Below are 27,912 nucleotides of genomic sequence, written 5' to 3' on the forward strand. Positions count from 1 at the left end.
CACAGTAGGTGCTTCACAGATGGCAAAGCCCTTTGGGCCCCACTAAGGCCCCCCCTGAAGGAGGCCCCAAGGCTTATTCATTGCTTGCACTTCCCTCTCCCTGCTCCCCGAGCCCACACCCCAGCCCTCACTGCTTGTCAGTCTTGGGGGTGCAAACACGTCAGCCGGCACTCGAGGCTCCCCCTGCACCCCAGATGCTTCTCTGCTTCCCCCACCCCCGGTATTGTGAAAGTGAACTACGCAGCAGGAGGGTGAGTCATGGGGGACCCCCCCTCGGCTGCAGGGGGCAAACGGGAAGAGCCTCGGGCTTCTCTGGGAAGGAGGGGAGGCTCCCCTGCCAGGCCCACCAGGGCTGCAGAGGGCAGGGCACTGTCCGGAGGACCAGGGAAACCATGGGGGAGTGGCCCCCATGGCGAAGGGTCGGCTCCAGGGAGGGCCATGGCAGGCAGTGCGGCCCAGAAGGACCGGGGAGAGCCGGGTTATGGAACCCAGAGTGGAGGGAGCCTCGAGTTAGGAGGGCCCGGAGCCGGGGGGACCTTCCAGACCAGGACAAACATTGGAGAAGGCGCTGCTCTGCATCAGGGAAGGGGCTTTCCTCTCCTGGGAGTTCCCTCCCAAGGGGCATCCAGGCTCGCTCTCCCTGAGGGTTGCTCCTTCTTCTCAAGCTCCAAGGCCCCGGGCCCTTCTCGGCCCCCTCCCCAGGCGGCCCCAGTGCCAAGAGAAGCGGCAGCCCTTGGAAGGCCCCAAATCTCAGGCCCGGGCCCCTCCCCGGCAGCAGAGCCCCCCGGAAGCAGCCCCGGCCCCCGTCCTCACCTCTCATTCCCAGGCTGGAACTCGGACAGCAGCGAAGGCCGTCTGCGCTGGGGCTGGATGATGGATCCTGGGGACAGGTGGGGAGCGTAGTCCCGGGGATGGTGCTGGTACTCCAGGAGGCCTACTTCCTAGGAGAGGGAGGGGGAGAGCCAGGGTTAGTGTTGCGACAGTGAGGGGGGCACCAAACAGGCCGGGGTTCAGGTCCCGGCTCCGCCCCACCCACAGCCCCCAGAGAGGCCCCGGGGCCCAGCCAGGAAACGGAGGCAGGAGCTGAGGGGCCTCTGCAGCCAGGGGGGCCCAGGCAGGACTTGCACCTGGACCTTTCTGCCCCCCTCCCTCGTGACCGCCCCCCAGGCCCTGCACAAAGCTCCGCCCTTCCTGCTGGAAGCCCCAGGCAGCTCCTGGGAAAGCAGAGCACCAGCGGTTATGGGAGGAAGGAGCCTCCTGAGGGCCAGGGGACAGCGTGAAGGGCCCAGGACTCGGGCTGGACACGGACCAAGTGTTGTCTCGGGGGTGCCCCAGGCCCCCCAGAGCGGCCACCTCATTTTTCAGATGAAGAAACCAGGGCAGAGGCGTGGGGGAGACCACACGGGGGGGGGGGGGAGGGGTGGCTCTAAGGCAGGATCTGAATCCCTGTCCCCAGCCCCCCCATCACAGGCCCTGTCACAGAAGGAAGCAGGCACTGAGAGAACAGGGGATGGCCCGGGCTCCGCCACAGGCTGAAGACCAAGGCCACGGCTGGATTCCAAGGAAAGCTGTGGAGGCCCCAGGAGGAAGGTCCTGAGCCGAGATTCGCACTCAGGACCCCGAGGCTCTGATGCGAGGAAGGCCGTGCCTTAGAAAAGCCGCATTAACACAGTCTATGTCCCAGCTTATCTGTCCTCATTCTGCTAAATGTCCCCCACTGCACTTGGGTCTGAGCACCCCCAGGGAGTAATACCGCTGGTTTTCCGCAGCGCCGTGGGGAGCACCCAGCCCTCTGCAAACACCATTCTCCCGAGAACTCTGGGAGGGAGCTACTCTTCCCAACTTCCGGCAGAGAGTCCCCCACCCTGGAAGCGTCTGAGGCTGGATCTGAACTCGGGGCTCCCTGCTGCGGGTCGACCTTTCATCCCCATCTTACAGAGGAGCAAACTGAGGATGCGCCAGGAGTGGGGGAGGGAGCCGAGCCCTGGCGCACCAGCATGGCAGGAAGCAAAGGGAAGCAAGGAAGGCGAAGGGGGGCCTTGGCCTCTGGCCCCGGGACAGGCAGGGATCCAAAGCTGACCACCCTGGAGGATGGTCTGGGCGGGCCGCGGGCATGGGAGGCGACACCCCGCCGTGCTCCTGCATGTGAAGACTGGGATTGGTGGCGGGAGAGGCGGGTGCTCCCCGAGCCGCCTCAGAGATCTGCAACAGGAACTCACAGGCCGGAGCACCAGCTGGGAGGGCAGTAAAGACTGAAAACTTAGAGGCACCTACAAGTATCTGGGGGCACTGTGGCCCCCCCAAAGGAGAGCCCCACCTCGGCAAAGGGTTAAAAGTCAAGACAAAGGCTGGGAAAATGAGCAAGCAGAAAAAAAAAAATCTGACCACAGAAAGTTACTACGGTGACAAGGAAGATCAAAACACTCAGAAGATAACAAAGTTAAAGCTTCTACGTCCAAAGGCTCCAAGAAAAACATGAACTGGTCTCAGGCCAAAGAAGAGCTCAAAAAGGATTGTGAAAATCAAATAAGAGGTAGGAAAAAATCGGGAAGAGAAATAGGTGAACGCAAAAGAATGATGAGAAATTTTGTCTTGAAAAGCAAAATTGCCCAAATGCAAGAAGAGGCACAGAAATTCAATCAAGAAAAAAAACTCTTTAAAAAGAAGAAGTAGAAAAATAGAAAAGGAGGTACAAAAGCTCACTGAAAAAAATAATTTTTAAAAAATTAGAATTGAGTAAATGGAAGCTAATGATTTTAGGAGAAATCAAAAAACAATAAAACAAAACCAAAAGAATAAAAAAGTAGGAGACAATGTGAAATATCTCAATGGAAAAAAACAACTGACCTGGAAACTAGGTCCAGGAGAAATGATTTAAGAATTATTGGACTCTCTGAAAGCCATGTTCAAAAAAAGAGCACAGATTTCAAGAAGTTATCAAGGAAATCTTCACCGGCATTCTGGAACCAGATGATAAAATAGAAATTGAAAGAACCCACTCATCACATCGTAAGAGAGATCCTTCCAAAATCAAAACTCCTAGCGATAGTACAGACAAATTTTGGAGCTCTCAGGTCAAGGAGAAAATATTGCAAGCAGCCAAAAAGAAACAATCAAGCATCACGGAGCCAGTCAGGAAAACACAAGATTTAGCAGCTTCGACGTTAAAAGACTAGAGGGCTTGGAACATGATATTCTGGAGAGCAAAGTGGTTAGGATTACAACCAAGAATCCCCTTCCCAACAAAACTGAGCATTTCTCTTCAGGGAAGCGGGATGGATATTCAATGGAATGGAGAACTTTTCAAGCATTCCTGATAAAGAGACCCAGAACTGAATAGAAAATTTGACTTTCAAATGCAAGACTCAAGAGAAGCATAAAAAGGTAAATAGAAAAGGAAGATCCTAAGGGATTTTAATAAGGTTAACCTGTTTACATTCCTACAGAAGATGATCCTTGTAACTCATGAAAACTCTCTCAATCCTGAGGCAGTGAGGAGGATATACAGCCAGAGGAAACAAGGGTGAATTAAAGTGAAGCGATAATATCTAAAAAATTAAATTAAGAGGTGACAGGGAATGTACTGGGAGAAGGGAGAAGTAGATCATCAGCCATATGAAAAAATAGGACTCACTAATGATTAGAGAAAAACAAATTGAAACAATTCTGAAGTACTAGTAGGACAGAAAAGGAAAATGACAAATGCAGGAGGGAATGTGAGAAAAAGGAGACATCGATGCACCGCTGGCAGAGTTATAACCGGTCGAGCCATTCTATGGGGCAATTTGGAGCTATGCCCAAAGCACTATAAAACCGTGCCCACCCTCTCCCCTAGCAAACACCGCTGCTGCGTCTCCATCCCAATGGAGATTTAAAAAAAGGAAAAAGACATATCTGGACCAAAATATTTATAGCAGCTCTTTTCTGAGGGCAAGGAAATGATGGAAACAAATCATGGCGTATGATGATGAAAGAACATTACTGTGCAACAAGAAATACCGTGCAGGATGCTCTCAGAAAGGCTTCCATGAGCTGGCGCAAAGTGAAATGTTACAAAGTGACAGCCGCACCGTGAGACGACCAGCTGTGGGGACTCTCTCTGCAATGCGATGATCCAAGACAACTCAGAAGGACTTCTCAATGCCATCTTTCCCCAGAGGAAGGACTGAGGCAGACGGGAGCGTACGGTTTTTACTTTATTTTTCTTGAGTTCTTTTGCTCTAGGTTTTCTTTTACAATGTGACTTATGGAAATGTTTTGCGTGCTTACATGATGGATAGCATATCAAGTTGCTTGCTTTCTCAATGGGAGGGGGAAGGGAGAGAATCTGGGACGGAACGTTTTAAAAACAAATGTTTAAAATCGTTTTTATATATAACCGGGGAAACAAAATACTAAATAAATTAAAGAAAAAGAAAATTTTGAAAGAAAAAAATTCAGAATCACAAGACAGCTCACAAATGATAGAGGAGCCCGACAACCAGATGATGTTCACTGACACTCGGAGCTATTCGGCGTAAATGGCTGGGACCGGAGCTCACAGATGCCCACCGGCGGCTCCTGAAAACTGCGCCACGGGCAGGAAGAGGGCTGAGGGCTGAAGCAGCATCCTCACGAGAAGCCTTGCCTCCCGAGCCTCAGGCCCGCGAAGCTTTTTTACAAATCCTAGGATAACTAACTGCAATTTAACATAACCTGGTTCCTTCTATTCTGTGCATCTTGTTTCAGGCATTTAGTAGCATTAAAAGGTGCTGAGCCGGCTCTAACAGCCAAAGCTGAGGGAAGATGGAGGAGCCTGCGCTTGTGCAGGCCGGAGCCAGAACTTTGGGCTGGGGGCACAGAGACTGCCTTTCAATCCCATTTCTCCCCAGGAAATCCCAGGCTCCTGGCAGCCAGCGACCCTCCTGGTGGGCCCTCCCAAGGCCAGAGACCGCAGTTGCATTCGCTCACCCCCCCACCCCATCCTCCCTTTAAGGAGCACAGAGGGCCCCCCCGCCCCACGGGGCACCCCTACCTGGGGTCCTCAGGCACTTCAGGGAGCACCCTCACCCCATCACAAGCCAGGCCCAGGGCCTTGGGGGGGGCAGAGAGGAGCTCTGAATTTGGGGACAAGGAAAAAGGGAAAGGGGAAGGGAAGGAGGAGAGGAAAGGGGAGAAAGGAAGGTTTCTTGTGCCTCTACAACGTGGCTCTGGGCTAAGCCCCATGTCTGTTCTGTGTCTAGTTAAGCCACCAGAGGGCAGGCCCTGCGGCTTCATTCTCTCTGCCTCGGGTGCCCTTATTACTAACTGCATTCAGTCATCCAGTCCCCGCCCCCAACACACACGGACTCAGGGACGCCGGGCCAGGGTACCTGATGCTCCGGGACAGAAAGAGGCCCAGAAGGTGCCCATCTGCCCAGGAAGCCCAGTCCTGGCTCCCGCAGGCCTCTCAGCAGCAGCTGTCCCTGCGGTCTGGTTTCTAAATCCCCGGAAAGCCCGCCAGGACAATGAAGGGCAGGCCCCTCTTTTGGGGGGACTTCTAGAGGCCTGGGGGAGTCAGGTGACCATGGCACCCGTGCACGGAGCGTCGGCGCAGACCGGCCTGCTGGCAGCAGCTCTGAGTGCCCAGGGACGGTAACCCTTCATGTGTGCAATGGGGCAGCATCTCAGCGGGGGGCGAGGCTGCTCTCCCTCCTCCTTCCTCCGAGAGGCCATAAGGAGGCTGCTGGGAGAACCTCAAAGACGACCCTGTGCAGGGCTCTGGGACTGCAGGCGGCTGTGGCCCTGGGACTTCAACACCCAGGGGGGTCACCTAGGAGCAGAAGAAGGGGCAGCCCAGTGGTCCGGGAAGAGGCCAGAGAGGGCAGCTGAGTGGAGGCCTGCTGGGATCCCCTGCCTGGGGGACAAGGGCCAGGGGGCTAACGCCAGCAGCTGAGCGGAGGAAGAGCTCCACCGAGCGCTCTGGCTCTCTCCTGTGTGGCCGGCCTCCAGGCCCGGGACAAGGGATCCACTGTTCCAGGCCTAACTCCTTGCCCTGCAGCTGGGGCCTCCCGCCCAGCTACCAGGAATGCTGAGCTCCCCCCGCCCCAGAAGCCCCCAGCCACAGACACGGGAGGGAAGCAGCTGCCCCTGCACAGTCCTCGCCAGCACTGCTGGCCCTCAGTGCATAGGGACGGCTCTCCTGGGAACCACACACTGGCCAGTGCCTGGGCCCCACCACCTCCCACTGCTACCTGGGACAGAGGCAGGGGAGCTGCCAAGGAGACCCCACTGGGGAGGGGAGGAAGTGTGGCCAGTGCCTCATCTCCAGGCAGCATTGGGGGGGGGTCCTCCCACTCCTGGCCCAGGGAGGGAAAAGGAGAGCAGGGTTTCCGAGGTGTGAGCTTATCCTCCCCCCCTCCGGATCTCTCAGCCTCAGTCTCTTCACTGTGAAATAAAGGGGGGCATCAGGGGCCAAGCCAAACCTAGGCTGCCCCCTCCTTCTATAGCCAAGAACTGGGGGGCCCTTGGCCCAGGGCCCGGAGAGGCGGCAGGGACACTGCCAAGAGCCAACCCCAGCTTTCAGAGCCAGAACAAACCACAAAGGCTTTCCTGTGCAGGAAGCTGAAGCCCAGGACCCAGGATGGGACTTCTCGGGACAGGCTGCGATCGTGGCCTGGGCCCGCAGACTCCACGCCTCGCCTCCGCCCCTCGCTGCCGGACCGACGCTCCGGCCCGGAATGGGCTGCTTGGGAGAGCTGGCGAGGGAGGGGCAGGCATCTGCCCGGGCAGCCACTGCGCCAGGGAGGGCCCGTGGAAATCTCTGCATCTGCTCTGCACGCCAGTTCTTAGCTCAGAGCCTGGCGCAGAGGAAGTCCCTGACCAAAGCTGTTCACTGGCTGGCTAATGGCTCGATCCCTGTTTGGGAATTAGAGACCCCTCACTCTGACCCGCCGGGAGGTTCCTAAATTCATCAGTGACAGGAAGGGGGGAGAGAGTGGGGACTCACTAGCTCTCAGTCCCAAGAAGCAATGACCCATGTTCACTTTTAATGCTACAAAAAAGGAACCAAGGCCCGTGGGGGCTGGGGGAGAAGGGGAGCAGTGGGGGGGAGGAAGAGCTCTGCAGAGCTTTCTGCTCCATTTGCGCCCCGTTTCTGGAGACCAGACCAGCGCGGCGAGAGCCCTTGAGCCCTTATCAATGAGCCCAAAGAAAAGGCGTCTCAGAGAGAACATGGCGGCAAGTGGGAGGGGCCGTGGGAAAGAGACCAGGCTTCTGGCAAGTTCCCAAGGAGGCCCAAGGAGGACCAGCCTTCAGTCCAACGTGAGGGAAAATTTGGTAAAAAAACAAGGCAACCAATAGCAAGGCAGGCTAAACGACCACCGCGGCCAGCCTCCATCCGGGGGCCCAGCCCGGGCAGCAGAGTGGACTCCATGTCTTCCGGCAGTCCCTTGCAGTTCTAATGCTCCTCACTCACGACCCCTTGCATTCCACCCGAACGCAGGCGGCACCACCTTATAATGAGAATGATCTGGGGGTCCAAAGAGAAATCAAGCTCGGCCTGCGCCTATCCCATGGCATGAAATCCTGTGCGAGTCCGGGATCGGAGACTGCCAAAACCCAGCCTCGCCTTCCACCGTCCTCGGCTCCTTTGGGAGACTTCGCCTGGGGTGTTCGGGTCTGAGGACATGGTGAGTGGGGGCCTCAGCCAGGGGAGAATGGTCAGGATGACAAAAGGCCTCCCAAACAGGAAGGCTGGTGATGCACAAAGTGGGGGGGGGAGGGGGACGGATGGCCTGGGGGAGGACAGATGGCCTCTGGGCCCCTTTGAGCTTCAGGGGAGGGCAGACACTGCTCAGGATGTGCCCAATAGGAGCAGGGAAGGAGGAAGAGGAAGGAGCAAGACTCACTCAAGACAGCTGAAACCTGAGAGTGACATCTAAGAGATACAGAGCACTGGCCTGGGTCCGGAAGGTCCGGGTTCACTTCCCAGCTGCAGGACCCTGGCAAGCCACGTGTCACCTCATTTCCTCATGGGTAAAATGAGCCGGGAAGGGCATGGACAACCCTCCCGTGTCTGCCAAGAAATCCCCAAATGAACCACGAAGAGTCAGACGTGACTTAACATGAGGACGGGGCTCCGTCCCCCAGGGCCGTTGTGGGAATCAAAGGAGACAATCATCGGGAAGAGCTTTTAGCGCAGTGCTGGGCACACAGAAAGCGTATAATAAGTGTCTGTTCCTTCCCATCCTTCTGGGCAAGCTCGGGGCGGTTAAGAGTCTGCCACAGACAGGGCACATCTGGAGTGGTTTAATCTGGCACGGGAGCCCCTTTCCCCTCACTGACCTCATGCAAAGCCGGGGGGATTAGCTGTTCCCTTGCTGGTCCTCGGCTGCCCTGCCCTCCTTCCCAGACAAAGCATAAAACAGCCCCTTGTCTCCTCAGGGGAAGAGGCCGCTCCAGCCCCGCACCGACGCCCCCGCGCTCTGCTCCTTGGGTCCGAGGGGGCCACGGCCAGGGCCCCCAGAGCAGAGGGGCACCCAGGAGGAGCCCGAGGCGGGCGGCACGCCGGCGTCCAGGCTGCCCGAGGGACGTTGGGCCGGCCGCGGCCCTTCTGTGGCTACAAAAGGAAGGACTGAACACAAAACCCAGGCCTTTCATCAAAGGACAGGAACAGACAATTTTAGGAGAAGCCATTTCTAGTCAAAGGAAAAGGTTTCTAACTCACCGCTGATCAGAGAAATGCAGATTAAGACCGCTCCGGGCCACCACGTCACACCTCTCAGACTGGCTCAGAGACGGGAAAGACGAGGAGGAAGGTGGGAGGGCGTGAGAAAACTGGGCACTGATGCATTGTTGGTGGAGCTGTGGATGGATCCGGCCCTTCTGAGCAGTTGGGACGGGAGGGCCCTTCACACTTAGCTCACCAGCAGTTTGGAACTCTGCTCCAAACATTATCCAACAAGGCTTTGGCCCAGGGTGTTCCTACTGGGCCTGTACCCAAAGAGATCCTAAAGGAGGGAAAGGGACCCACGTGTGCAGAATGTCTGTGGCCGCCCTCTCGGTAGTGGCCAGAAACCGCAGGCGGAGGGGGCGCCCCTGCGTGGGAGAAAGGCCGAGTGACCATGTCACACGAATGCTGGGGATGTTCTGGGGGGGGAGCGCAGGGGACCCTGGAGAGGCTGCCGCGGGCGGGCGCCTGTGCTCGAGACCAAGCGGGCCGTGGCCTCCGGAGAGAGACCTGAGAAGCGGACACGGGCGTGTTCCCTGTTGCTTTTTCTTCCTCGTGTTTTTCCCTTTTGCCCCGAGTTTTCTCGCGCAATGTGACAGGTACGGACTGCAGCCCACACTGCTCGCTGGCTTGGGGAGGGAGGGTAAGCGAGGAAGGGAGAAAATCGGGAACGCAAAGTCGCACAAAACCAGATGTTGTTTGGGAGAGCCAAGCACTCCTCAAGCCCAATGCTCCCGGAGCCAAAGCCCAGACGGCGGCGTTTCCTCCTCGGGCCTCCCGCTTTCTGAAAGTCTGCCATGAATCCCACGACTCCGCGACCTGCTCAGCTGGGCTTCTGCACCCTTCCCTTGGGGGCCGCCCCGGCCCTGACCCCTCCTCCCCACGCCATTAGGAAGAAGAAGGCAAAAGGGGAAACCTTCACCCCTCACCACAAGCCCGGGGAGCCCCCAGCCCCCCGCAGGGCCCCCAGCAGAGGATTTCCCTTTGCAGTATTGTTGGCCTCCTATGAATAATACAACGCCTGTTTCGATGGGTTTTAGAAAAGGGCGATGGGGAGAAGGAGCTGAGTTGAGCATCTTTCCTCTCCCCCCTCCCCTCCCCCCCTCCCCTCCTCGTACCCCTTCCTGAAACCAGCAGCCGGGACGTTCCTCTTCTGTTTCCGGGATGCTCGGCCCCTGGGAGACGGGGAGCCCTAAAACGTTCGCTGGCGTCCCGGAGAAAGCGGCAGAGACCTGGGTGGCCGGAGCTGCTCTGAGGTCATTGATCCCCTTCGGGGCAGAGCAGGGTCAATAATCCACCCCCTTCTACCCACGAGACCCAGAAAAGAACTCGGTCCCCGGGGTCCACCTGCAGGCTGCTGGGGGAGGGTCAGACCCGGCCTGCCGTGGGCGAAACGGCGCCAGACTTGGGCAGGAACGGGGCAGGGGCAGCATTTCAAGGGGCCGACCTGGAACCAGGGCCCAGAGGCTCGCGCTGCTCGGACTGAACGAATGCCAAGTGCCCAAAAGCAAGCTGTGCCCGGCCCAGAAGGCGCCTTGGCCCGGGCTCCCGGAGCAGGTGCGGGGGGAGGGGGACCCTGGTGTGGCCTCAGTTCTTCCTCTATAGCATCAAGGGGCTGGGCTCAAAGGCCTTGGCTCCTCCCCGCTCTGGAGGGACTCCCTTCTGTAGCTCTGGGGAGAACTTGGCTTCAGGGGCGCCGGGAGCGCCGGGGAAGCCCCCCCAGGACAAGGCTCGGTCCCCTGCCCCCGGGCGCGGTCTCGGGCGCTGCTGTTCTGCTTGTTTATTTTGATCCTCGCCTTCGCAGTCCCTTTCTTACTGAGGAATCTTCTTTCCCCATCTCCCCCATCTCAAGTTCCTCTCCCGCTCGGCGCCCGCGCCCGGCACATGAAAGGGTCTAAATGCTGGCCGAGTGACCCTTTTTTGTTTTTGGTTTTTTTTTAACAAATCAGAAGAGAAAAAAGCGGTTTTAGCAAAAGGAACCAACAAGTCAACTAACAGACAAAATAAGCCACAGTCCTGCACAGCAAAGAGACGGAGGGAGAAGGGGAGGAAGAGCTAAGGGGGGAGGGGGAAGGAGGAAACCCAGCAAGGGTTATGGTGGAGCACAGGCCTGGAGCACTGTCGGCCCTCCATCAAGCTGACCAACTGCTTGGGCTGAGCCGGGTTCTGAACTAGAAAGAACCTCAAACCTTCTAGTCCAAGCCCCTCACTTCAGAGGCGGGAAACTGAGGCCCGGAGAGGTCCTGCTGGGCTGTCTGCTGGGGGGGGGGGTCCCAGGCTCAGTGCCTGGCTGGGGCTGATCAGGAGCTCGGGCAGGTGGGGGGAGGGGGAATTAAGTGTGCGATCTCACGCTGCGTCTGAGCTTGAATGGGCGATGACAGAGAAGGACTGAAGACCTGGAGAGGGGAGCGCTGGGCACGGCCCCGGGCAGGGGCACCAGGAGAGGAGGCTGGGAGCTGGGGCTCCCCGCCAGGCCCCGGGGAGGGACAGCAAGTGCAGGGAAGGAGGGAGGGGAGAGCCAGCCAGGGGAGGAGCCCCGCCCTCACTGGCCTCTCCTCTAGGGCCCCTCCCAGGGGGGCCGCGCTGGGCTCCGGCTCACAGGCTGCCTCCCCATCCCTTGGGAAGCTGCCCCAGGTAATAAGCTCTGGTCCTGGGGAATGTGGAAAAGCAGGAACCCACAGAGGCCTCCCCCCACCCCCTCCCATCCCCCCGAGTGCAGCTTCGCGAGGCCTTCCCCAAGGCCAGAAGCCCCGGAGAGCTCTTCCCCAAGCTGCCCGGAGCAGACACGGGGCGGGGGGAGCCGCGGGCCAGCCCCTCTCCTCACTGGGCCTGCCAGAGGGGGCCGGGCTCTGGAAGCAGTGCTCACAACGAAGCACGACCCCCCCACACCCCGGGAAAAGGCTCCGATAAAAACCACTCCTGAGGCGGAAACGGGCTCCCCAGGCGCCAGCTTCCTCCGCAGCCAGAGCCCAAAGGCCGCTGCCCGGCCGGGGAGAGGAGCCCCGGTGGGAGAGCGGAGCAAACTGAGGTCACACGAGCCAGGCAGGGAGGGACCGAGACAGGACACGACGTGGGCACCCACAAGCGCACACACCGAGGCAGCTCACAGGCGCGCTTGTGAACCCCACGCCATCGTGCTCACGCTCGCCTGAAACCCAGCGAGCGCACACAGACCGTGCACCGCTCGAGCACTTCACCCACACGTGTGCACACGAGGACTCCCGACCCCCACGCGCACGCTGCCGTGCTCCCAGTGCTCCCCCGCCCCCGTGCACATCCGCACCTGGACACACACACACAGCCTCCCACTGCTTAGGGCTCCGGCCCACTAAGTGACTGGACAGGTCCCTCCACTGAGCTGTTCCCTTTCCCCGATCCGCACAACGGGAGCCCCCGGCGCGGCCCCCCCAGGCTGCCGTAAGGAGCAGCCAGACGCCCCAAGAGCTGAGGAGACGGGCCCAGGCCCGGGACTGGTGAGCACAGAGCCGCACACAGTAGGAGCTCCGAGGGGTGACCCCCCCTTTTTGGTCATTCTTTGTCCCAGGGTGGGGAGCAGTGGGGAGCGTGCCCTACATGAGAAATCTAAGCCACATAAAGAACAGGGAACAGCTTCTAAATGTCTGTTGATTAACTCTGCAGCACCTAGCACAACCTCTGGCACACAGTAGGTGCTTAACAGATGCTTTTGTCTTTAAGCCCCGACGCCCAGCACCAAGCCTGGCACCGGGGGGCACTAAGGGCACACGAACGCAGGCTGCGTGGAGTGACGCAGGGCTCGGCCCTGGAGGTCAGAGCAGGGAGAGGTCCCGGCACAAGCGGATCCGGGAGGGTGCTGGGAACTTTGAAACATTCCCCCAGGGGCAGCTAGGGGGCGCAGTGAGCTGAGCTCCAGCCCTGAAGTCAGGAGGACCCGAATTCAAATCCTGCTTCAGACACTTAACACTTCCTGGCTGTGGGACCCCGGGCAAGTCACTTAACTCCAGCCTCAGGAAAAAAATATCCTGCCCGTGCTCCCTTCCTCTCCAGTACCACCGGCTCTCCAGGCTTCCCTTGGCAGCCCCGCGCTCTCCGCCCGCGCCCGCTCTCCGGCCACGCGTCCGCTCCACCATCTCTCCAGCCGCCCCCATCCCCCGTTCCTCCGTCCCGCTCTTTTCTCTCAGAGACACAAGCTGAGAGACAAAGAGAGAAGCCTCCATCTCTACACAGGAAGCGGGCCCAGGACGACGGGGCCCCCGGAGGCAGGGGGTCAGCGCGGGCAGAGATGGGGCTGCGGCCGCCCTGGCTTCCTTCCCCGACCCCCAGGGGAGCCCAACCACAAGGTGCCCCCGGCACACACAGGGAAGCATCGAGGGGACCCGCGCTCCCCGAAAGCTCGGGGCTGGGCCCAGGCCGCCCTCCCACTCCCACGCCCGGGAGCGCCCCCTGGTGGCCAGCCCTAAGGCTTTCTCCCGCATACCTTCCCTCCCCCAACTCTCTGGCTGTAGGTGCCCCTGGCAGGGCTAATGCTAAGCCCAGAGTGCTTTTCCCCATCCACTTCTGCCCATCGGAACCCCCCCAACCACAGAGCAGACCCCCCCCACGACGCCTGCCCTCCACTTCACACCCAAGGAAACTGAGGCCGGGAGAAGGGAGGAGCTCGAGGCCCCTGACAGCAGCTACTCAACAGCCGCCAGCCGCGAGGCGGGAGCCCAAGGGCCCGAGCTCCTTCAGGAACAAGTCTCTGCTCGACAAGAACTCCGAAAGGGGAAGGCGGTTGGACAGAATCACACTCCGACCCACACGCTGCGCCGTCCGCCACAGCGATTCAACACGCACCAGCGGCCGGTGCGGTGAGTCACCGCCCCGCAAAACCCGAAGCAAACCAGGGCCCCTCGCGGCCCCAGCGAGGCCCGTGACCACGCGAGGGACGGGCCAAGAGAAAGGAAGGAAAAACGACTCATTACAGGAAATTGGGACTTTGGGGATAAACAAAACCAATGCAGCCGGGCTGGGAAAGAGAGCCGCTGACGGAGAAAACCCTCTTCGCACTGCATGCTGTCTCGGACAGGACTCTGCCGTCGGGGTCACTAAGACAAGCCCCTAAGGCCGAAGGTGAATCTCTGAAAGGACATGGACGGTCCCTTCAAACTGTGAACCACACACGGGACAGCCTCAGATCCTTGGTTTTCCCTGAGGCCGGGGTTCAGTGACTGGCCCAGGCTCACACAGCCAGGAAGTGTGAAGTGTCTGAGACAGATTCGAACTCGGGTCCTCCTGACTTCAGGGCTGGTGCTCCGTCACTGCGCCCCCCTAGCTGCCCCTCAGATCCTTAACAATAAAAGAAACGTCCATCAAAATAACCCTCAGGTCTTACCTCTCACCCAACAAACTGGCAAAGGTGGAAAAAAAGATGGGGATGCTCAATGATGGACGGATAACATGCACAGGTGTACTGACACTCGGAAGAGCAAAGGATTAGAGCAATAATTCTGGAAAGAAATTTGAAATTAAGCCTTTTTTAAAAAATAGTAACTAAATTGTCCCTGTCCTTTGCTCCTGAGGGTAGCTGGGGATGTAGTAGATAGAGTGATGGGCCTGGAGTCAGGAAGGCCTGAGTTCAAATCCAGACTCGGCCTTTCACAAGCCATGTGATCCTGGGCAAGTCACTTGACCTCTGCCTCAGTTTCCTCTTCCATAAAACAGGAATGACAGCTGGCCTCCCTCCCAGGGCTGCTACCGGGTAGTCCCCGTCCGGGCTCAGCAGGGGCCTGGCCCAGTGAGCGCCGGAGCGTCCGCCGCTACAAACAGCACCCGCAGGAGATCAAGGAGCGCCACGTCCAGTCTGTACTGGGCGTGTTCGCGGGGCGCCCTCTGCCGCAGCCCGGAGCTGGAAAGTCAATAAATGCCCTCGAGCGGGGAGCGACTAAACAGATCACGCTCCGTGAACGTACCGGAATACTGCCGGACTGTAAGAACGGAGGAATGAATATGAAGACCGTGGGGGGTGGCAAGATTTACATGAACTTATGCAGAGAAAAATAAACAGAACAAGGAAAACAGAAAACAGCCCAGATTAGCAGGAAAAATAAATCCTCGCAGCGTCTGCATTTGAATTTGCAAAGTTCGGAGCCAGGGCTGTGTAAAACATGCCCGCTGGTTCCAACCCAACGGGAATGCGCGGCACGCATCTAAATGATGCGACCGCTCTGGGGGATTCCTGTCTGCGCGGAGTCCCAGCCGGAGGTTCTGCAACAAGATGAGGTCAGTGGGAGCCCGTGGCTACGATAACGTCACAGAGGAATAAAAGGGGAGGCTGAGTAATGGCTATGCCCGAGGTCGGCCCCAAACAGGGGAGGGGACCGAGCCCCGCCTTCCCCGCAGAGATGGGCAGCGGGTTCTTTTGTTCTTCGTATAGGACGGCTCTCTGGGGGAGAGAAGGGAAATATTCCACACTGAAAGTGAGGAAAAAGCCGAAAGCTGTCAACAAAAAGCCATTTTTACCTCGCTGACCGATCTCAGACCACCCTGGCCCAGAGCCTCGGGCCCAAACAAGAGCACCGGGCAGCTCCCCTGGCCTGCCACGGTCACGCTGCCCACGGACACAGTGAAAGGGGCGCGGGAAGGGCACGGAAGCCGAGAGGGCCCGAGCCCCGAAGCGGGTCACTTACCGAATGCGGCCGGGCGATCTGCACCGGGTAGGAGATGGCGTGGGGAGGGTAGCGGGGCTCCGAGGACCGCCAGGTCTGCGTCACGGGCTGGGCCGAGCCAGACATAGTGGCAGTGGGCGCGGGGACCGCCTCTGCCCCTCGCGTGGTCTCTGGTTCTCTCTCAATCTTTGTCTGGGATCCAAGCAGACCTCGACATCACCCGCGCACCTCCCTGGTCACATGGCACCTGTGGGGGAAGAGACAAGAGGCGGAGTGAGACGGTGCTGGCCGCGGCTCGGGACCCCCGCCTCCCCCAGGGCGGGGCCAGAGCCCGGGGCCAGCTAGCTCCTCGGATCCTGGCGGGGCCGTGAAACCTGCCGCCCCCCAGCATTTCTGGGCACCAACCCAAGGGCGGGCACTGGGCGAGGCAGCACAAAAAGGAAACCGCCCCTGCCCGCGGGAGGCTTACCCTCTAAGAGGGGAAAAGGGGACAGCCGCCGGGCTCCGGGCAGGAGGCGATGGAGAAGCCTCATGCACGTACCTGTCAGGAGACAGGGAGCTAGTGCCCCTCCCAGACATCACTGATGTCCAGCCTCCCTTGGACTCCAGCGCACAAGGGCCAGCCGGAACTCCCCGAAGCCTCGGGGCAAAGTTCAGCCGGGGCAGCTGCCCCCCGCAGAAAGGAGTCCAGCCAGCGTGGCTGCAGACCAGCCCCCAGGCCAGGCCCGGGGGTCCTCCGAGATCAAAGGGGGAGCGGAGGCCGCAGAGGCCGGAGGTCAGAGGCCACGGCCAAGTTCTCCGACCCCAAGGGCGAAGCCCCTTCCCTTCTCTGATCCCAATCCTCCAACAACCCCGTGGGGATGGGAAGTCACGGACGCCCGTCTGAAAGGTGACGCCCGTGGGCACACAGAGAGATGCCAGAAACGACACACCGGGCCCAGAGTCCGAGCCCCGAGCCCTGCCCGCGGAGCCTCCTCCTACAGTCACCGCCACAGGCTTCAAGGCCTCAGGCACGAGGCTCCGCCCGTCATGGGCCGCTGTCAGCCACTGCGGGCGACAGGCAAGGTCACTGTGGGGAGGGGGGTGATGAGGGGTGCGAGGCGAAGGGAAGCACGCGCACACACGTGAATACACCCAGTGTGTACACACACACCACACACACACACACACACACTCAGTCACACACACTCACAGTCACACACACTCAGTCACACACACTCACACACACACACTCACAGTCACACACACTCACACACACAGTCACACACACATTCACACACACCACACTCACACACACTCACACACACACTCAGTCACACACACATTCACACACACCACACTCACACACACACACTCAGTCACACACACACTCACACCACACCACACTCACACACACCACACTCTCACACACACCACACTCACACACACACACTCAGTCACACACACACTCACACACACCACACTCACACACACCACACTCTCACACACACCACACTCACACACACTCACACACACTCACACACACACACCACACATACACACACCTCTCTCACACACACATACACACTCACACTCAGTCACACTCACACACACACACTCACACACCACACATACACACACCTCACACACACACACACACTCACACACCACACACACACACCACACTCACACACACCACACACACACACACACACACACACCACACTCACACACACACACTCAGTCACACACACACTCACACACACCACACTCACACACACCACACTCTCACACACACCACACTCACACACACTCACACACACACACCACACATACACACACTCACACACACATACACACTCACACTCAGTCACACTCACACACACACTCACACACCACACATACACACACTCTCACACACACACACACTCACACACCACACACACACCACACTCACACACACCACACACACACACACACACACACCACACTCACACACACACACTCAGTCACACACACACTCACACACACCACACTCACACACACCACACTCACACACACTCACACACACTCACACACACACACACCACACATACACACACTCTCTCACACACACATACACACTCACACTCAGTCACACTCACACACACACACTCACACACACACCACACACTCACACACACACACACACTCACACACCACACACACACCACACTCACACACACACACACACACACTCACAGTCACACACACCACACACACACACACACACACACACACTCACAGTCACACACACACCACACATACACACACACACACACTCACAGTCACACACACACTCACACACACCACACTCACACACACACTCAGTCACACACACTCACACACACACACACTCACACACACTCAGTCACACACACACACACACTCAGTCACACACACACACACACACACTCACAGTCACACACACACACCACACATACACACACACACACACACACTCACACCACACTCACACACACACACTCAGTCACACACACACTCACAGTCACACACACACCACACACACACACACTCAGTCACACACACACACACTCACACACACACCACACACACACACACTCAGTCACACACACACACACCACACATACACACACACTCACAGTCACGCACACACACTCACACACAGTCACAGTCACACACACACACCACACATACACACACACACACACTCACACACACACACACTCTCACTGCTTCAGAAGGAGACGAATCCCTAAGTTTCCGGCGGGCACCGGGAGGGGAGGGAGCACGAGACCCGGGCCGAGGGCAGCTCTGGGCCAGAGGCCTGAGGCTGGAGTCCTGGGGAGCCCCGGTAGCTCATTTACAAATAGGGAAAAGGAGGCCCAGGACAGCGAAGTGCTGCCCCCCCCCCCCCCGCCCGGCGTGGCCGGGATCGCTCCGCCGCGTGGGCCGCCCTGCGCCCCATTTGCCAGCAGATGGCAGCCCTCGGGGGGCGGGGGCCGCCGGGCCGGGTCCTCGCTCGCAGCAGCGGTCACTAAGTGCTTTTTCAGGCCGAGGCGGGGCCGGCGAGTTCAGGTCTTAGCTGCGCGGGTCAGCAGCCCCCTGAGACCTGGAGCCCTCGGGGGGCACGGTGAGGGTCACTGCTCTGTTCGGGATAGAGATGACAAAACCGGGGTCACTCTAAAACCTCATCACTCCACCAGTGACCTCAAAAGGAGAGCCCCCACAGGTGTGCTGGCTCCCCAAAGCTCGCCGAGACAGACTAAGGAAAGGGCCAGGCCCGGGGAGGGCCCTTCCTCAGCAGGGGGGAAACGTGTCCTCTTGCACCCCCATCAGGGAAGCGAGCGGTCACTCTAAGACATCAGCCGGCTGCAGCTGGACGACCGTTAGATTTTCAGGGTGAGCGCCTCAGAAATCAGCAAACACCCCCCCTCCCCCACCCCTGCCTCCTTCTCTTCCTCCTCCTCCTCCTCCTGGGAGGCTCGGCTCAGCTAACGCCTCCTCCAAGCCGCCTTCCCTGATTTCACCCTGGGTTAGGAGGCACTTATTCCTCTCATGAGCCTCCCACAAGGAGCCTATCTGAACAGACCCCCCCTCGCCCCCGTGGGTCCAGAAGGGCACGAGCCCCTGAGAACAGAGTGTTCGTTTCTGACTTGCCCACGTTGGGCATTTAACGGTTGTGGAAGCGACTCTGAGCCCAGCCCAGGCGGGTCAGCCCCCGGCTCTGGGGCCCGAGTGTAGGGGGCTGCGTCGCGGCCTCAGCTTTCCTCCTCCGGAAATGGGGGGCCGGGCCTAGCTCAGCTCTTGGTGACTTTCTGTGACCCATCTCCAACTCGGTGGGCGACCCTGACCATTTGGAGCCCCCGAGGGGGTCTCCCCTGCTAGATCAGAGAACCGGGAGGCAGCGGCTCCCAGCGGCCTCCAGAGTCAGGAAGGCCCAGATTCAGATTCCTGCTTCCTAAACCCAGGCCTTAAGTGTCCTGTTTTCTGACAAGGAGACACTACCCAGGGGCGCTTCGCAAATCTTACAGCGCCCTATAATCTCAAGGGACAATGGGGAGATCCCGGGAAGCACCGGAGGCTGGGCAGCGGGGGGGAAGGGGGACAGAGTCCTAGACTCAGGCCTTTCTTCTGCCCAATCACCCCTGGGCAAGTCATCTAAGTGGGGACCGAGGCTCGGTGCCCTCCGTTGCCCCCCCCCCAGCTCAATGCTAAGACCCTACGAACGAGGGCCTTGCAGAGTGCGCCATCACTGCCCCCTCCAGCCCCCACCCGCTCGCCCGCGCCCCCTCTCATCTGTACAGGGCAGAGCCCCTCGCCGTCAGCCCGCCGACGAAGCCCCGTCGAGCAGGCGAGGCTCCACGGCCCAGAGGCTGGGTCAGGCCGGGGCACGCGGCACAGCGTCCGAGCGGGCTCGGCCCCAAGAAGGCCATTTGGGGCAGGCCGGAAAGGCGGACAGGGATCTGGGTCCAAACAACAAGAAGCATCTAGTGAAGGCCCTTGGATGTGTGGTCACCGGGCGGAGAAAGGCGCAGACCCCCTTTCCAGAAGCTTCAGTCCCAGGAGCTCCAGGAGGGGGGAGGTGAGCAAGGATGCTTCTGCCCCAAGACCCTCGGGTTCGCCAGCATCCACATGACTTCCCTGGCAAAGCCTTGCCTCCCTCCCCCCACATGGGTGGGCAAAAGCTCAAGTTTCCAACCCTCAATATTCCTGGTCTCCATCTACCGTGGGCTTGGCCAGGCCTTGTGCTCACCCTGGGGGTTTCTGCCCCTCCCCCTCCTCACCCTCCCCTCCTCCTTCCCCAGCCCCTCCCAGAGGCCCTTCCTCAAACTGGACACCTACAGGAGAGTCATCAGCTCCCGGGTATCGGTAGGTCATCTGTCTCCGTCTCGGCTCATCCGATTTCCACAGACGGGAACCTGAGATGCTTGGTTTTGGGCAAGAATCCAAGGGGGGTGGGCAGGGAAAATGAATGCGCAGCCCCTCCCCCCCATGTGGTCACCAGGAGAAGGCGGGGCAGGATGCAGGGGGGGGGGAGGGACCTCTATTGAAGGGTCCCTCCCATGGACGCCCCACGAGGCCCGTGGAGTGAGACCCAGGTTAATGGAATCTCTTCTGGCCCTAGAGAGCACGGGGGACTGCGCAGCCCCCTCCCGCCCGGGGCCCCCACCGCTCCTCCAGGAAGAAGACCCAGCAATACCCGTCAGCCTCTTCTACAACTGAGCACCCAAGAGCTGCCGGGCCCAGGTGGGCTCCAAGGCCCAGCCCAGAGGCAGAACAGAGCCGGGGTCGTGTGACTCACCAGTTCAGAAACGGGCACTAAGCAAGCACTGAGACCGGACACTGTTTAGTGGCCACAGCCCCACCCCAGCTCTGCCCGGCCCCCAGCTGGGTGTCCGTCCTGCCCTGGCCTCAGGGCCCAGGCTGCATGGGCAGAACAAGAGGGACAGAGGGATGGACTCGGAGGTCCCAGCGAGTCTTAAATCTGCAGAGACTCCCCCGACGCCAGGAGGAACCCTCTCCATACTGGTACCCAGGAAGTGAGGGTGCCCTCAGCCCCCCGAGCTGCTCTGAGGTCTCCTGCCCAGCCCCAGCAAAGACCCAGCTCCCATTCCTGATACCTAAGGACAAAAGCCTGTTGCATCCCGAAGGTTCCAGGGGCCCCTCGGGCCCCTCCACCCCATCTGGGCTCAGCTACAGCCTCCTCTCTCCCTCTCTGCACCTCTCTCTGTCTCTCCTCTCTCTCTCTCTGTCTCAGTTTCTCTGTCTCTGTGTCTCTGTCTGTCTCTCCCCCCCCCCTCTCTCTCTGTGTCTCTGTGTCTGTCTCTCCCCCCCCCTCTCTCTCTGTGTCTCTGTGTCTGTGTCTCCCCCCCCTCTCTCTCTCTGTCTCTATCTGTCTCTGTCTCTGTGTCTCTCTGTCTCAGTTTCTCTCTGTCTCTTTGTCTGTCTCTCCCCCCCTCTCTCTCTGTCTCTGTCTCTCCCCTCTCTGTCTCTCTCTCTCTGTCTCTGTCTCTCCCCTCTCTCTGTCTCTGTCTCTGTGTCTGTCTCTCCCCCCTTTTCTCTCTCTCTCTGTGTCTGTATTTGTCTCAGTTTCTCTCTGTCTCTGTGTCTCTGTGTCTGTCTCTCCCCCCTTTTCTCTCTCTCTCTGTGTCTGTATTTGTCTCAGTTTCTCTCTGTCTCTCCCCCCTTTTCTCTCTCTCTCTGTGTCTGTATTTGTCTCAGTTTCTCTCTGTCTCTGTGTCTCTGTGTCTGTCTCTCCCCCCCTCTCTCTGTGTCTGTCTGTCTCTCCCCTCTCTCTCTGTCTCTCTCTCCCCTCTCTCTCTGTCTCTGTGTCTGTCTCTCCCCCCCTCTCTCTCTCTGTGTCTCTGTTTGTCTCTCCCCTCTCTGTCTCTGTCTCTCCCCTCTCTCTTTGTCTCTCTCTCTGTCTCTGTCTCTCCCCTCTCTCTCTGTCTCTGTGTCTGTCTCTCCCCCTTCTCTCTCTCTCTCTCTCTCTCTCTCTCTCTGTGTCTGTATTTGTCTCAGTTTCTCTCTGTCTCTGTGTCTCTGTGTCTGTCTCTCCCCCCCCTCTCTCTGTGTCTCTGTCTCTCCCCTCTCTGTCTCTGTCTCTCCCCTCTCTCTTTGTCTCTCTCTCTGTCTCTCCCCTCTCTCTCTCTCTCTGTCTCTGTGTCTCTGTGTCTGTCTCTCCCCCTTCTCTCTCTCTGTGTCTGTATTTGTCTCAGTTTCTCTCTGTCTCTGTGTCTCTGTGTCTGTCTCTCCCCCCCTCTCTCTCTCTGTGTCTCTGTCTCTCCCCTGTCTCTGTCTCTCCCCTCTCTCTCTGTCTCTGTCTCTCCCCTCTCTCTCTCTCTCTGTCTCTGTGTCTCTGTGTCTGTCTCTCCCCCTTCTCTCTCTCTCTGTGTCTGTATTTGTCTCAGTTTCTCTCTGTCTCTGTGTGTATCTCTCTCTCCCTCCCCTCCTTCCTCTTCTGTAAAAGGGGGGGGGGGTCCTTCAGAGCCCTCACTCCCCAGGGCTGGGTCCAGAGCACGAGATCACACAGCTCCGGCCCTTGAAGGCCCACAGCGCGGCAGGCCTCCTCCCTCTGCACAACGATCCCCGGCCCTGGCTCGGAGCGTCTCCTCGCCCAGGGGCCCCGGGCGGTCAATCCCTCTCCCAAGTCTGTTGCTTCTCCCCAGGCCTCTGTCTAAACAGAGCGGCCGGGGCAGGGACAGTAAATGACTAAAAAGGGACTGCACCGAAAGAAGAGAGGATTGGTCAGGATCCTTCCCCCTAAATCTACAAGAGCCTGCCAGACCTGGGGTTCGGATCTGCTTTTGTGATTGTGGGGAGACACTTTCTCCGGACCCAGTTTTCTCAGGTGAGATGGGGAGAGGGTGCACAGAGTGACCTTAAAGGTCCTCCCCAGCTCTAACAATAACCTTTGAAAACAAAAATCACCCAACTCCACTCGAAAGGCTCTGTGTGGCTATCCAAGCCAACCTGTCCTGAACAAGCGTCACCCCCGTGCCCGCCCCGCCCCCAGCTCCTCAGGCCCGAGCCAGATTCCCCCGTGCCCTGCTTGTCTCAGCCTGGAAAGGACACCAAGCCCCCACAGACCTTGGCCCCTCTCATCTGAAGCGACACCTTCCCCATGCGGAGGGAAATCTTTGAGACTCTCGTTAGGGACCCTGAAAGAACTGAGTCATCAGCGTCTGGATGGGGGGAGATGGAGGCCAGGCCGTGCGGCCGTTACCCCTCCCTGGGCGGAGGCCGGAGTGCCGGACCGCTCGGCACCTGGGCCTCCTCCGGCGGGCCTCTCCACCATGAAACCAGCAGAGCAGGAGCGCCTCCCCCCAAAACCTGTGAGTCCGGAGGCTTTCCAGTTCGGGAAGGGAGAGGCAGCCCTGCCGGAGGCTGAGGGAGGACTCTCTTCCCCGGCCAAGCACCGACCCCTGGATCGTGACCGTGACGGCCATTATTCCCTCAGCCAGAGGAGCCTCCCCCAACCAAGGCAGCTGGGCGAGTGCTGAGAGGGCCGGACACTCCTCCGGCTCACGGCGCGAACACTCGCTGGGGGCTGCAGCGGGGCCACACAAGCCCACAAACGCTCCCGGAGGGCGCGAGCCCCAGGAAGGGCCAAACGCCGTGTTGGGATTCAGCGTCTGCTCCTGGCTAGAGCTAAGAAAGCCACTGGAAGAAACGTTGACATTGCAGATTAAGTTTAAAGTTGCAGCTCCTTTTCTTTTTCAGAGCTGGTAGTTAAACACTTACCCACAAGCCCCTAGAGAGCAGCTGAACACTTGGAGAAATCCATCAACCAACCAAATTTTATGATGAGAGGAATATAAAGACAAAGAATCACAGTCATACCTGCCCTAGGGGACTCATGTCCCACCAACAGAGGGCTCACCCCAAAGGGCAGAGAATCTCCCCTGAAGGCCCAGGCCACCCCCACCCTCCCGGACCGCGGGAGGTCCCTCCTCAGACAGTGGCAGCCCTCTCCCTTCCATTAGCAGCCCGACCCCACACGGCAGAACTGGAGGAAACTCAGAGAACTGGCCCAAAATCGGAGTGTGGGGCGGGGGGGGGGGGGGCATTTGTTTCCCACTGAACTGGGACGTGTGTGTGCTGAACGGAGGCCAGAGCAGCCCGCAGTTTTCTCTCCAATCGCAGCTGGCTCTCACCGAAAGCTGGGGGGGGGGGGGGGGGGGGCAAACAGTCACAGCAGCCCGCCCCGGCCCAGGAAAGGCTTCTGCCGAGGAAGCTCCAAGGGAAGTGCTGCCTGCTCTGGGGCATCTCACAAGCCCTCGGCTTGATCTTCCTGGTTCTCCACCATTAAGCTGTGAGCTCCCCAGGAGGAACGTGTTTTCCATTAGCCACCGCTCCTCCATCTGGCCTTTAAAACAGCAATTTTCTCTGCAGAAAGCAGAGAGAGGGGGAAGGGGAAGGGGAAGGCTGGGAGGGAGGCTCCCTGGGCTCCTGCCTCCGCCATCCCCCAGGAGGAGAGGACCGCGACGCTGTAGCAGCCCGGGTACAGCAAACCCAGCTCCCAACCCAGCTTTGTGGGGCTCCTAGCCCTGAGCCCCACGTGTCTGCGCAGCCGCGTCCCAGCGCCTCACAGGGGTCTCAGCCATAAGGCAGGAGGTTCTGTCCAGACCCAGGGGCCCCTCTAGCTCCCATCTGTGACCCCGAGCTTAGACAGGCGAGGGATAAGTTCTTGAGTGTGGAGGAATCCCAGCAGAGCCTAACAAAGCCCGACTCCAGGGACCCCCCCCTCACATCCGGACCTTGGCTTCCCCGCCCAAATCTTCTCAGAGGAGGTTCCTGGGCGGGCATGAGGCGCTCCCCCTTTGCTCTCCGGGCATAGCCTCTCGCCAGTGGGACAAGGCAGGCGGCTTTTCTTGACCCTCAGCACCCGGCAGCGGCCAGTTCTGGGCAAGGGCCCCTCCGGGGCCCGTACGAGAGGACCACGCCATCCTCAGCACCCGCCCCAGCACAGCACCCCCTCCTGAAGGTGACGATGAGGGACTTCTCTGGCCTGGCATGCAGCAAGGGCCTACTAAGTGCTTCACTATCATTACTAATGATCTGGGGTTCCTTCTAAGAGCTCAGGTCCACAAATAAATCATTTGGGGCCTGGATTTGAACCCAGATTCTGCCTCTCAAGCCCAGGGGCACAGGAGGAAAAGGGAAGGAGGCAGAGAGTGACCCTTGGGCTCTGGGAGAGCTGCTTAAGAGGAGAGGGCCTGAGAGCCCCGGGGCCAGAGCCACATTCGCCTGGCCTTCCAACAACCTGAACTGAGGCCTTCGGTCGGGCTGCCCCTGCCTCTGAGGGGGCAGAGGGCCCACATTCTGGGGGCCATGGGCGGCAGTCTGGGGGCCCCTGCCTGCAGGACCTTGGGACAGCTGTTCAAGCTCCTCTGGATCAGTTTCCTTATTTGTAGACTAGATGGCCTGAGCCCCCTGCCAGCTTTAGGTCTGGACTCCTAAAATCTGTTTTTAGTCTTAGAATAGAGAAGGAAAACGCGGCTGAATTCCCAGCCACTTCTCGACAGCAACATCTGGACTGGGGATCAGCAGCTGGGCGAGCAGTGGGAGGAAGCCCATCCCCCCCAGCTCCCTCCTCCACAACTCTGTACCAGCGCAGCTTGCCCGCAGTCCCCTACGGGCAGAAACTTTCTGCCCCAAAGGATTTCTGGGCTGGGAGAGGGCCCCCACCCCCACTGGAAAGGGCCCAGGGGGGCCTCTTCTCAAACCCCTGCCTCCAGTAGGGAGGAAACGTCTCCTCACTGCTCCTTACAGCGGGGGAGCAGAGAACGGAGCCTGGGAGCATAAAGGCCTGGCCCCAATCTCCCTGGCCCCCGCCGCACGTTTCTGCGTGCCGTGGTCTTCCTCCCAGTGCTCTTACCTCACGTGCCAGGAATCCCAAGATTTACGAGGGAAGAGGCCTTCCACGGGGGCTCATCGTGCCCACCCCACCCACTTGACAGGTAGTGTTTCCTCCCAACAGTGTGAGTCACAGCAAGACCACCTCTCCCCAGCTAGCAGAGCAGGAGCCCCCCCAACAGGACCCCCTCCCTGGGAGGAATGGGGGAGGAGCCCTCCAAGGCCTCAGGTCCAGCCCTTTGGGTCTGCATGGGCAAAGAGCCAGGAGAGGCCCACGGCAGGGCCTGGCACACAGTAGGTGCTTAGTGGAACAAGCTGGCCTGACCACCACAGTCCTCCCCGTGAGCTCTCACCAGCGGCTGCGCTTCAGTCCCACAGTCGTTCAGGCCGCTCCACGGCTCATGTTTCACTTGAGGACTTTGGCTGGGAATATTGGGGCAAAGGCCTCTTTGCAGATGAAATCTCTCCTCCCTATGCCAGGGCCCTGGGGCACGGCCGTCACCCAGGCCTTACTACAAATGCCGTCCCATGGGAAGAGCCCCCCCTCCTCCTCAGGGTCTGATGCTTCTGGCCCCACCGTCCCCCAGTGCGTGATCCACTCACCGAGTAGGATAATGAGAAATCGTCATCACTCACAGCCCCGTCCGCTCTCCCGTCCCGCTGCCCGTGGAGACCTCCGGGGGAGGCACAGGAGCGCGGGGGGATTTCTGGTTCTGTCTCTGGGGTCTCAGGCCTCACTGCCCCGCCTATTAAATGGGTGAGCTCGGCCCCATGATGGTCCCTGCCTCCGGTCTATAACCCTAACGGAGCCCGGATCCCAGCCCGATCTCATGTCACTATCGCAGCTTTTGTATGGGCTGGGGACATTTTAATTTTGCCTCTTCAGTATGCAAAGGAAAACAAATTACAGGATAGGAAACATCTGTTTTAATATAAGAACAAGCCAGCCTCATTTGTCCTGTAGAGGCCTGAATTTTATTTGGGGATGGTCTCAGCTAACCCCCTGAAAGAAGAGCTAAGCCCCCAAGGCACTTTCCCGGCTAACCTCGACAATGATTATGTGCAATCTGGGAGTTCCACTTTCCCAACCCTCAGGACCCTTCAGATCCTGCTCTGAAAGGAACTTGGAGGCGTCTCCTCTGCGACCCCCATCACCTCTCCCTTGGGCTCGGTGAAAAGCCTCCAAATGCCGTCTTGCCTCCTCCGATGCAGCCTTCCCACGATCCTAACGCTGAGACGGCCCAGTCCCCCCCAACAACACCCCGACTCCCAGTGAGGCACAGGCCCAAACTCAAACCAAGCCACAGAGTCGTGTGTGAGCCAGAGAGCATCTCCCTCCTTCCCCATAACAACAAACACCAACCCGGAGCTTCCAGGCTGCTTCACATATATTCTTGTTCCCCTGTCCCAAGGACCAGAGCCAAGTGCAACAATCATCCCCAGTTTGCAGATGAGGAAACTGAGGCGGGAGGAGACAGGAGGAGGAAACTGTGCCCGGCCCAGGACTCAAGCTCAGGTTTTCCCGACTGCCCAGCCCAGAGCTCTGCCCGCCGCAAAACGCCCAACAAGCAGTCAGATATGCGGCTTCCGTTGAAGTCCCCGCCATCGCCAATTGGGGGCACTGACCACAAGGGCCGTGGCCGGGCACTCTCTCTCCTCTTCCTCCTCCCATCAGCCTAGCTCCTTGTTCTCCCCCCCACACACACACACAGTCCACCAGGTGGTCAGAGGCCCTTGCCAGGCTGTCTCACTTCCAGCCCCTCACTGCGGGAGCTAAGGTCCCTGTCCGGCCTGCCTTTACCCAAGCTCCTCGGAGCCCCCAAGGCAGGCTGGGGGGGGGAGGGCAGTGGCCCACTCTCCAGCCTCACCCCCACTTCCCAGGAGCCACGGTCCCCTGCAGGAAGCAGCGAGAATGTCAGGAGCAGGAACTAGGCTACTGGGCCCTGAACAGGCAGTGGGCTGCTCCAACTTCCCAAAAGGCCTGGCTGCCATGGAAATGCCAGAGACCCCCAAAAAGCCAACAGCCCCCGGAAGGGAATCCCCTCCACCTCTAGAGAGGAGAAAGGAGGGCCCCTTCCCTGCCCGGCCCTCCCCCCGCCTCCAGGGCCAGACCTCCAACCGGCTACTGGGGATGACCAGAGATTTAGAAGAAGAACTCCCCCCCTTGACTGGAAGTGCAGGGGAAGATGTCGTTCCCCTGGAAGGGGCTGCTGCACCCAGGCTCGGTAAGGCAGC

The 27,912-nt window shown here is 59.3% G+C and overlaps 1 protein-coding gene across 1 annotated transcript in view; it reads right to left on the reverse strand.

Moving 5' to 3' along the window:
- NCOR2 (nuclear receptor corepressor 2) overlaps positions 1 to 27,912 on the reverse strand; it is a 208,674-nt gene that overhangs the window by 170,373 nt on the left and 10,389 nt on the right. Inside the window, 2 exon segments of the mRNA XM_074299344.1 lie at positions 814 to 941; positions 15,337 to 15,562. Coding sequence (XP_074155445.1) covers positions 814 to 941; positions 15,337 to 15,441 — 233 coding nt within the window. The 5' untranslated portion in view covers positions 15,442 to 15,562.

The sequence above is a fragment of the Sminthopsis crassicaudata genome, chromosome 1 (assembly GCF_048593235.1).
Source record: "Sminthopsis crassicaudata isolate SCR6 chromosome 1, ASM4859323v1, whole genome shotgun sequence".
NCBI classification, from domain to species: domain Eukaryota; kingdom Metazoa; phylum Chordata; class Mammalia; order Dasyuromorphia; family Dasyuridae; genus Sminthopsis; species Sminthopsis crassicaudata.